The 11729-nt window shown below is 36.1% G+C and overlaps 1 protein-coding gene across 1 annotated transcript in view; it reads left to right on the top strand.

Moving 5' to 3' along the window:
* The first annotated feature begins 2468 nt into the window (after window positions 1–2468).
* Window positions 2469–11729, top strand: part of LOC107724945 (prostacyclin receptor-like) — a 44185-nt gene continuing 34924 nt past the window's right edge. Inside the window, exons 1-2 of the mRNA XM_016534040.1 lie at window positions 2469–2785; window positions 3841–4758. Coding sequence (XP_016389526.1) covers window positions 3928–4758 — 831 coding nt within the window. The 5' untranslated portion in view covers window positions 2469–2785; window positions 3841–3927. The remainder of the gene's footprint in view (window positions 2786–3840; window positions 4759–11729) is intronic.

Genomic DNA, 11729 nt, shown 5'->3' with positions numbered 1-11729 from the left:
TGCATGCTCCGGTAAAGAAAGCTAAGTGGATTTTGAATGCAACTTTAAAAATTATGCAGCCTGTCTGAATTAATCATCAGCCTTTTTCCACCTGAAAACTTTTAATGCTTCCAATAAAAAATGTGTTTGATTAGCATATACTGTAGTACTCACTACAAATACCTCAGAGATCAATCATGACAACTCAAAATGTGCGTGTACTTTGCTAAGAGCAGTCTGGCAGCAACAGTCATCTGAACGGCAATGTTTAGAGTATGACGAGACAAAATTCCAACCACGAGTCTGTCGGGTTTGAACAGACAGGCCTACAGCAAAAGGCAACGTGAAATCAGCACCTGAAAATGACTCAGACGATAGACACATATGATCTAAACAGATGTGCTTCAACAGATGTTTTTAACTATAATGCAGAGGGAAAAGTTCTCATCATTTTCCAAATAAATAAATAAATAAATAAAATAATAATAAAGGTCACATGATCTGATATTTTTGACCTTACTGACATTTTAATATAATAAAAAAAAAAGAGTATACTTATTATGGAAATGATGTACTGTACTGTACATATTAAATGCAATTTGTTGCATTAAACAGAACTAAAGACTACTTTTTTTTAAGTATACAACTTTTATTTCATAATTACTTCTGTTATTATGTATGGTTAACTGTACTGACAAGCATTTATGGTAAACTAAAATATACTTTCATGTCATTTTTTTGTCATGTATTTGAAAATATTTGTAATTACACATTTGTAATGATGAAATTGCAATTTAGTACTTTTAAAAATATTAATTTTAAATGTAATATCAAATAACATACTAATTGAAATTATAATCAAGAACTTAACATGTGCTTTAGTATGTTAGTTACCGCATTAAAGGAAGTGTACTTCTGTAAACACAACAAAAGACTTTAAAGTAAAACATTTAAGTTGACATTATTTCAAAGTGCACTTTTTAAGTGTACTAAAGAAACATAGTTATGAAAGGGCACTTGCGTGGCTTTTTATTTCATAAATATTATATTACCTACAAGTAAAATTGTTTAAATATACTTTTTGAAGCATACTACAAGTGTACATGTATTACAGTTAAGCATTCTTTTTCACAAGAGGTGTGTGTGTGTGTATATATATATATATTTCTGATAATGTTCTGTTTCTGATACGCTTTAGCACACAAAAAATGGAGATTCATGTCAAAAGTCATTTCCTACTTTTGTATCTTAAGGCGACATCAACATGTTCAATCTTGAGGACAAGAGAATATGATACCGGTACTCTCAGGAAAATTGTAAACAGAGACACATGTAAGTGTTTGGGATGGACTGATAACGCAGGCCATTAAGTTAGAATTCTATTTGTTTCCTTTAGAAAAGTGCTGTATAGTTATTTCTCATGGCTCCAGGCTACTTCTCAAATATTCATAATGCATACTGATGGACAGCAACAATCAACATCCCAGGGAACTCAAATATATGCACTCTGCGTGCACACACAGACAGACACACACACACACACACACACACACTAAGCCACAAGAGATGCACCCAAACATTTTCTAATTTCAGACTTCGAGTTGTTTTCATTTGCCTTAATGGATGATAATACAGTCTGCATGCTGTCTATAGACAGTTACAAAAAGCATGTGAGTTAGATGTAGTTCATTTTATTTTGGACCGCAGTTCAACCACAGTTATTTCTGAAGATCTCCTTTTGCATAACAGAGTTAGCACAAGTCCACTAAATCAGTTTGGACGTAAATCTTTGTAAAGTTGAGGGAAACACTTTCATGTCCCTTACACACTCTTAAAAATAATGGTTCCATTGAGAACCAAAAGCCATTTACAGTTTGATATCACAGCAGAAAAACAAATAATCTATTTTCCAAAATCAAACAAACAAACAAACAAACGACAATAGACAGACAGACAGAGAGACCGACCGACTGATAGATAGATTAGATTATTTAAATAATATTTTTACCTTTATAATAAACTAATTATGTTTTACATTCACTTTAATTTTAAACAATATATTGAAAATTATTGTAAATGCATATTATAAAAATATATAGTATTAGATATTTTTTTATTTCCATAATACATTTTTGAAAATCAGATGATCATCATTTTTATTTTTGTGCTAACTAAATTGTATATTATTTCAGTTTATTTTAAATAATATATTGGATGACGCATCACCATTATATAAAATCTAAATTAAAACTTAAATATTTTATTTTTTCTTTAGTAAATACACATTATTCTTACCCCATCTATGCGTTGGTCGGTTTGTCAATAACTTCTGTGTTATGCAGATCATTCACACGTTGAATAAGTGAGGCGCAACGAAGCCGTGAGATGCTCCTCCTATTTTATTTTTTATTTTTTTTCTCACGGCAACTTTATCAACCCCGGGAGGGAAGTCTATTAGTCTTACCAATCTACCTTCACAGCGAGCGGGGGCAATGAAGAGAGTCGGCGCGTTTCTTACAGTTTGGTTTGTTTTCAAGCGGAATGAACTCTAATCGAAAATTGTTTTGCGAGTGAAACCGGTGGTTGGCCAGAACAGAACTGAGCAAACTAATAACTAAACTAACATCTGTTTATGAAATAAACGAGAGAACTCTACTGAAGAAACGGAACCCCGAAAACCAAGCATATCGCCTTCGCTTTAAATATTATGTTTGGAGTGACTGAAATAACCCATCTATGCTGGTTAGTGAGTGCTGTGTTTGGGAGGAATGGCCGCGCGCTGCAGTGATGGACACTCCGTGGACAGGTGCGTACTTACTTGTGATTCAATATTGATGCTTTATTGCCATGACAGCTTAGTTATTATGAAATAATTGCAGTGTGATTCAGTTGTCCAGCAAAGGAACATCTGTAATACACTGTGATAAATGATACATAAATCATGACAAACGCTTAATAAATTAAAATCATACAAATGTTGCACACATAATTGTCTCTAAAACTTCTAGTTGTAGATTAGGCTTTAAAAGTCTGAGACCACACGTGAAAATGCTTAATTTCTCATTTTAAACAACAAATAAAAACATGGCATTATCAGTTTGAGTGAAAAGTTCAACTGAAAAATTGACATGATGATCAGAAGTCCTTTTTTTTGCTTTAATGTCTTCAACTTTAACTCCACAAGTTTGCATAAAACCTGATGATCATGTTCTTCAGCCTGATTTGAGAATGGTCCAAAGAGCATCTAATGCTTCAATTTAAACAAGTACATCTGTCTTTACGAAGGCGTTCACTTTGCCAAACTTGCTTATTTTTTTATTAATGACCTAGAAATGGTACAACATCCAAATATTTGTTTACTTCAAGGTCTGAATGAAAAAGAAAATCCTTTAAAATCCCATTTTCTCCTCACTGTACATTACATACAAAAATAATGTACTGTAAATAATCACCACACACAATACTAAAAGTGCAATTGTGCAATTGTTACTTCAAGGAGCAGTTTCTACCTGAGGTGACTGTTAAAAAATGCAACAGAAAGTGCTGAGGTTTATTTACTCATATAAAATATTTAAATATCCACATTTTTGTCCAAACAAATGCTCTCTACAATGAGGATACCCTTCTCTGTAAACCCATCTGTCACTAACAGTCAGTAGCAAACTAAATAGCTGTGAAACCTACAGGATATTTAAAACAGTTGACAACATACGCTGCCCCAATTTCCTGTTTTAATATAAATTACAACTACACAGGAAAAGAAAACAGCGCTCATTGGGCACTTTATGGGGTCATTAAGCAACTATGGGTGGGTCTGTGATAGACATATTGATTCTGAAGAAATGCTTTCTATTTTTACAGATCCTCAAAGAAAAGGAACTGCAAGTCTTTCACGATAGACGTTGCCCAATCCCTGTGCCTGGGCTCAGGGTTCAAGGGCAAGACCGTATGAACATGCTTTCAAACAAGTCATGCGAGAACATCACCAATATCGATGTGAACGGGAATCCGGTGATGAGCGCTGTGATGTTCATCGCTGGGGTGGTTGGCAACCTGATGGCTTTGGCTATCCTGGGAGCCCACCAGAAGGAGCGTCGCACCAAGTCCTCAGTCTTCTGCATTCTCGTGACAGGCCTGGCTTTGACAGATCTGCTGGGAACATGTTTACTCAGTCCACCGGTTTTCACTTGCTATGCCCAAAGAAAATCCCTGGTGGGTCTTACGGGAGATTGGTGGCTGTGTGGACTCTTCGCCTTCGCCATGACGTTCTTTGGCCTGGCCTCTATGCTCATACTGTGTGCCATGGCGGTGGAGCGGTGCCTTGCCATCAGTCACCCATATTTCTACTCTAAACACGTGCGGCGCAGCTTCGCTAAGATCGTCCTCTTCCTCATCTATCTCTTTACCTTCATGTTCTGCTTGCTGCCATTCTTTGGATACGGGCGGCATAAGCAGTACTGCCCGGGCACATGGTGCTTCATCAAGATGGAGGCAGAAGGAGAGAGTGAGGATGAGGAGAGGAGAACACTGACCTTCTCACTGTCCTACGCTGTGCTCATGGCGCTGCTCATCTCTGTTGTGTTCTTGTGCAACGGTTCGGTCATCGTCAGCCTATGCCGCATGCACCGGAGCCAGCTGACGCGTCGGGGTTCGGTGGTGTCGGCTGGACGTAAGAGGAGGCTGAGCACCTGGTTTGGACAGGGAGAAGAGGAAATGGACCACTTACTGCTGCTGGCCTGCATGACCTTCATCTTCGTCATTTGCTCCTTGCCACTGACTGTGAGTATGGGACATTTTCTACTGTTTTATATCACTCTGAAATGTTCTAGTTCAAAGCTAAATCTCTGTCTTCCAGCCTGTTTTACTTCTCCAGATACTGATTTTACAACAGTTAGGTTCTGGTCCTCTTAACTGTATTGGTCAAGTGCTTTCCAAGGGTGCGGATCTTTAATATAACAGTCCAGAATATGTGAGTGGTATGAGTTCTCATTTTCTCTAGAGTGAGTAAACCAACAGTGTTAGTTTAGGAAATCTTTCTGTCCTGTGAGGCTTTACAGCGCTCATAGTCCAAAAGTTGGCAATATTGTGCCATTTAACTTTTATGTCAGAAACCACACAAGAGCATTATGGTTAATGCGAATTTAAGTTCCCTTTTCTTGATGTCAAACAACATCTGGTTGGTGAAAAAAAGGGTAGAAACTGAGCTTTTCGAAACTTTGAATCAACTGAACCATTTGATCACCAAATGATTCAATTGTTTCGAATCACTTAAAACTCCTGCTGGTTAAAACGGTATAAATTCAGCAAAAACTCAACCCAAACATGTATAATTAATTATACCTTTTTCAAACTGATTGCAAATGCTTTATACATTAATCTATTATACTACAAGTATTAAAATTCATTAATTAAAATAAAAAATGAACCTTAATTTAAAAAACGGACACAATTTTTGGTTAAAAACCATTAACACTCTTTCATCGGTTTATCAGATCAATGCCATCTAGTGGCGAACCTGAATGTTTTGAAACCATGTCTGAATGTCTGAATGTTTTGAAACCATCAATGGTCGAAACTGACATGCCAAAGTCTCTTTTGCTGAAACCATGTGACTTGACGATTCTGAAACAAACTCTGAACCACAAGTTTAAAACAAAAAACTCGTAAATGTTTTGAAGCTTCATGAAGCATTGTTTCGAAAGCACCCATCACTACATAAGGCATTCATTTATGAGGACAGATGGCGAGGTAGAATAAGCAATAGTTATAATTCCTGTGTCAAATTCCAACGCAAACCCAAGATTTATGAACAACTGTTACCATGCGCAAACTCTGTTCATGATGTCACCGCATTCTAACACACATCATGGAAAATGTCATTTTCTTTTGTTAACTATTGTTTTTTTTTGTTAGCTTTTGTCTTCAAAAACAATTTTCAGTGAGTCACTTTGCTGATGGCTTTTACAGTAGTTGGTGTTGCTGTCCTGCCACTGCATTTAAGTCAACCAGATGCAAACTGCATTGGTAGTTATTGTATTACGTCGCTGCTCATTTGCATAAAATTTAACTTTGGTGAACTTTCGTCACATCACCAACAGTCCATGTGACATGTGGCGCTGGAAATCAGTACCTCATTAAAATTATGATGTCCGGTGTCTTTGTTGCTGCAAATCCCTGTCCAAGTGAATGCGCTTTCCCAGCCCTTGTCATCATTTTAAATGGATGCGGTAGATTGGATATAGCCATGCTCGAACTGCAATTGCTTGTAAAACAAATGATTCTGCTTTAAAAGGTCATGCAGATTATCTTTGCAATTTGGTGGCAAATTATTCACAGTTGTTTAGTCTAAGCTCTCAGCGTTCAAGATCTCCATAAGAAACAAACTTTTGCCTTTAAATTGCCTCATGCTAACACATACTGTACTAATAATTTATTTTACATAATTTACTAAACAAGAAGTCTGCATTTTACAAATCAGCCAGCTGCAGTGACACATAGCACATATTTACATTCTTTAACCCATTCATTGAGCTGTAGGTGAGGTTTGGTTGTAGTCTCTGAGTTGCCTGTAGCAATCACTGGGTGTGTATATGCTGCGGGGGAGTTGGGACATGTATTACGTAACAAAAGCTATTATTTTTGGATTGTATTCCCAAATACCAGTTGATGTGTTATTTTACGAGCTGTTGGTGTTGGCTTTTAACTTCGATGCATGTTACAAACTTCAAGACTGGATTAGACTAACCCTGCTTTTTTCTCTATACCAGTTTAAAATAGATTGGCAGTGTTTTCTAAGTAGACAAGTTCAGTTCTCAGATTAGGTTTTTTCTGTTTTTGCACATAGTAAAATCACTTAAAATGTTTCTACAATACACGGAAAAGCTGTGGATCTAAATCGTTTTAAGTATAATATCTTAATTATTAGTATTTTAATAAGTGATGCTTGCTCATATTTGCATTAGGATTTACAAAGATTTTGTTAGAAACTCTCTAATGAAAGTTAAAACTAAGGATGTCAAATGGTGATCAGAGAATTTTTTTTTTTAAATGTGTTTATTTCATAATTAATCACACTATGGGCCAGATTTACTAACAGATTGTGTCATCGCAAACCCTTTTGGCATTAAACAAACTACTGTCAGGATTTACTAAAAACACATGATTAAAAATTTGCAATGAAAAGGCATGAACAGAGTTATTTTTTTGGCTGAGTAATGAATATGCATATGCACCTTAACCCACTTTGCACTTGACATGACTGCAATAGTTGCTAATTTGCACTGCTCTTGGTAGATTGCATTAGTCAGTATGGATGTGATCTGGCAGTATTCGCATTCTTTAATTTGCACATTGTCAGTAAATCACCCACAGAACTTTCCTCTCGTTGGAGCTTCTATGGGATTACGGTCTCACGCTAATTTGCCTTGTTTAGTAAATCTGGCCCTAATGCATTACATTGACAGTCCACTTTAAGCACTCTCTCTCACTTGTATTTTGCATATTTGTCGTGACCTCCCAGCCGTTTTGTACACTTCAGTATACAGTTTCTGCAATATATTGAAAGATGACAGATGACACTAATGGTATTCTCTTTGTCTCATGGGATGCTCTATTTGTCGCCTGGAAATAAACACTAGATACTTTATCCAAAGCAAATAGTTTACACAACCAAACCATTGTGTTTTTTTTTCCATACACACAGACTCAGAATCAGATGTATTTGCACCCACCCAGATGTCATATATAACCTTTGTAACATTAAACTGCAAAGCACGTCTCCATTCAGAACAAGCACAGGGTACAGCTGGACATTTCCTGTGAGAGAGGCTGCATGCAGAAGGAGATATAAGAGGAAGGAAATGTGTCCCAATATCGGACAAGAACTGGTTCATGTATTTTGCTGATTTAGTAGAGGACAAGTGCCAATGTATATGGGTGTATATGAGTCTCTGACCACAAGGAATATTATATATTATAACATTTAATAACGTATACATGGGAGATTTTCAACTGCAGACATTTAGGCTATATTTTAGGGGTTGATTTTCATTCAAACTAAAATATTTCAACTTTTTTTTCTAATTGCTAGATGAAGCTGCCTTGATATATATATATTTTTTTACAAGCTTTCGTCTTTTTTTTTTTGCTGTTTTTTTCTAGGCCCTAACTAGAATTATGGAAATAATTAAAAAATGAATTTTTACGTTTTTAAAAGTTGATAATCTGTAATGATAAAACATTTAAGTATTTACTGAGTTTTTTTCCATCCAAAAACTAACATTTTTGTCGCTATATATATGAGCAATATCACACGAGCAGCAGTGCGATATGGCTGTATATCAGCATGGCTGTGATTCGGCCGTTGGTAATTACAGAGTGCCGATATACAGCCATATCGCACACCTACAAGTGTGATATTGCGTTTATACAACAGTTCAATGGCACAAGTGTGTAAATAAAAAAAGTCTTTAAAAACCCTCTTTTGTGCAAATTACTTCCTTCTGCCACGGATTCAAATCTCAAGTTGACAGTTTAATAGCTGAGCTCAAGCCTCAGCTACTAATTCGAAAACGTCACTTTGGAACTATTAACGAAGGACCATTGAGTTGCTTCATTGAAAGCTTACTGTATTAAAAGCTCACTGTATTATGTAGAGTATTATGAGAGAGAGATGGACCGAGCGAGTGTGATTACCTGCATCTGACACAGCATTCATTCTTCAGCTCAATCTCATATTTAAAACATTGGTTTGACTGTCCGCTGAGGAAAGCGATATCTTTGTCGTACTCTCTTTGTCGTAATCTGTTAAGGGTGATTTCTGATGACAGCGCTGCTCAGTGCATTTGTTGGCTGCATCTTACAAGGTGTTGTTGAAAGTAAATATAACTTCCTTGTTTACAACCCTATTTCAGTCTCTTTTAATATAAAAGTCTTTACTCAGACTCACTCAGAAAAACAGTCTCTTGTCGCCATCTATAAAATTAACCATGGTTTTATTGTAGTAAAAGTGTAGTAACCATGTTTTTTTGCTGCATTGATTACCATTTGTATAACCACAGTTTTACTACAAATACAAGTACAAATACTACAAATGGTTAAACTATGGTTGGTGTAGCAAAACCATGGTAAATTTGTGGTTACCATGGTTTAACTATAGTAACCATGGTTTTTTGGTTTTATTTGTGGTAAAACCATGGTTAATTTTCGTAAGGGTAATGGTGGAATAATGTAACTAAAATCAACATCATGAACACATACCATTTCTCAATACTAAATACTATAATTAAATACTACTATTATTTCTATAAAATATTATTCATTGAATAATAATATTTACCAACAACAACAGCCATCATAAAAGTTGCTAGGCAGTTCAGTAAAAAGTACAAAGGCAGCACTCTGTGATTTTCTGTCTTTCTTTTGTTGCTTGATTAACACCAATGACTCGGACAATAGCAACTAAATTAGGCTGCTATCCCTTTAAAACCGGATGCACGGATGAAATGGATGCAGTGTAGGGTAGATTGCTTTTTCCGTTACCACACCAAAACTAGGGACTGAAAAGAAGAGATTTTTCAAATGACATTTCCTTTACTTGTCTACTAAAATATTAATAATTATTAACATCCATAAGTAGGTCATATTTGCCACAATTAGCTCATAAACACGAAGCTCGTTTGTTCGTTCCATGTCGGGTACAGTTGGAACAGTACCATAGTACAGTTGAGACACCCATCCGTTATGCTGTAAAGCTGCCTAACCAAGTCATTGTAAATGTAAAATACCTTTAAAAATGAGAATTCAACAGTTTTTATTTCCATTCAGTATTTTATTTGTTTAGTTAAAAGTAGTTCATTTGTAAAACATTGTACAGTAATGGCAAACAGCGATACAATATTTAATTTCAGTTCATCATTTTAATAGTAACAGTTGAAAAGTTGATTAACAGTAAAACCATTGAACAATTGCAAACCGCAATAATAAAACATATCAAATGCAAACAATAACCTAATAAACATAATAACAATAGCCTAATAAACCATAAAAACAAAACAAAGGTCATTCAGTCACCTATGCACTCACTCGGTCACCTCTTGTCACTTACAGTGGTGGCAAATGTAGTTTTGGCCTCTGTATCTGCAGATCTAACCACCTAGAAAGGGTGTATCAACTGAACCCATTTACCACCTTGCATATTTTACAACATGTCCTAATATCCTTATGTCCTTCATGTTAGAAAATATGTCAATAAGAAGTAGACAGTTTAAATATCAGAAACATCAAATGTTGTTTTAATTTGCTTTGTACATTGTCTGAATGTGACTATTAACTTGTGCTCTTACATCGTGCAACTAAACTGCATGTGCCGCAATAGGATTCTAGTGCGGGTAGGCTACATTTGATACATTGTGTCTCAACTGTACCCCGCTGACCACCTCGAACATTTCTCTAGATTTTACGATGACCTTGCATGACACAAAGTCATGCAATATGTCAGTTTTTAGAGCACAGATTAAGGTTTACGAAAATGTAAGTTAACTTTAACAGTCATTTAAGAATGAGAAGCTATTCAATGTGGAAAGGACGTGGTGAAGTGAAAAACTTACCTTAGAAAAAAAAAATCTCGCCGATATCTTCGGACTGCAGAAGTGCATGTACTTCAAATTTCCCACAGTCGAAGAGGGCACTAATACGCATGTGCGAAGCAAATATCACAGATCAGACTTGTTGCGCACCCAAGTTATTTAAGGTGTTTCAAATGTACCCCTGTACCAACTGTGATACACGTTCTCCCTGCTGTTTACGTTTACTTCAGACGTAATTAGCTGTTATTACGTGAATACTCATCAAAACGGACAATTCGACATAATTTTGTGTGTAATTCTCCGTTCATGCGACGTGAAAGAGTACTCGCGCGCTGTGAGACGCGCTTTCCGTGTGTATGCTTCAGTGTCTGCGCTCAGAAAACTGGACCGAATTGAATTGATAAATCGTCAGATTTATCCATATGTCTGCTCTTCTCTTACTCCCACATATTGACATTTTTGAACGTTTAATGCGATGTGCAGCAAGTGTATGTTAGCTCATGTCCCGCCGATTCATATGTAGGCTAGGCATCTAACCTCCGAACCAGGCAGCAGATTCTTTCTGAATGAATCTCCTCGCAAATCGTCCCTCCCTAACATTTTCGTCTCGTTTTTATTCATTGACGAAAATGTCAATAGATTTACGTCATAGTTTTTGTCATTCAAAAAGAGTTATAGTTCGTTATCATCTTGTTGTCGTTGGTTAAAAAAAAAGTCGCACTGCTCTGATATACAGCATTAAAGTTATATAAGATATTATGAGACTTTGCCCTCAGCCAAAACTATTTGCTCTGGAACAAATGATACATTAATGAGACCAAAGACTGCCTGTTAGATTTACCCAAAATAAATTATATCTCATGTTTAACCACTATAGAGACATCAGAGCCAGCGGCAAATTCCAGAAGAATTGGACGAGGTGAGGCTGGTCTCGATGGGTTCATGAGCGCTAAACAGCTCACATCTCCGAAAACGTCAAAGCCAATTTTTAAACAGACGTTATCTTTATTAACAAACCACATATTTGAAATCTAAACAACTACATTCTCAAACTCGTAAAACAACATTCCTTGACACAAAAACAGTATTATTTATAAAATTATAGTGGATTTGGGCATCTGCCATGACACTCGCAGTGAGAAATACTGCAAGCGGAGCGATACA

This window comes from Sinocyclocheilus rhinocerous, unplaced genomic scaffold (assembly GCF_001515625.1).
Source record: "Sinocyclocheilus rhinocerous isolate Xijiao unplaced genomic scaffold, SAMN03320098_v1.1 scaffold996, whole genome shotgun sequence".
NCBI classification, from domain to species: Eukaryota; Metazoa; Chordata; class Actinopteri; order Cypriniformes; family Cyprinidae; genus Sinocyclocheilus; species Sinocyclocheilus rhinocerous.
Note: the sequence above shows the minus strand (reverse complement) of the source record. Positions and strands in the feature narration are given on the sequence as shown.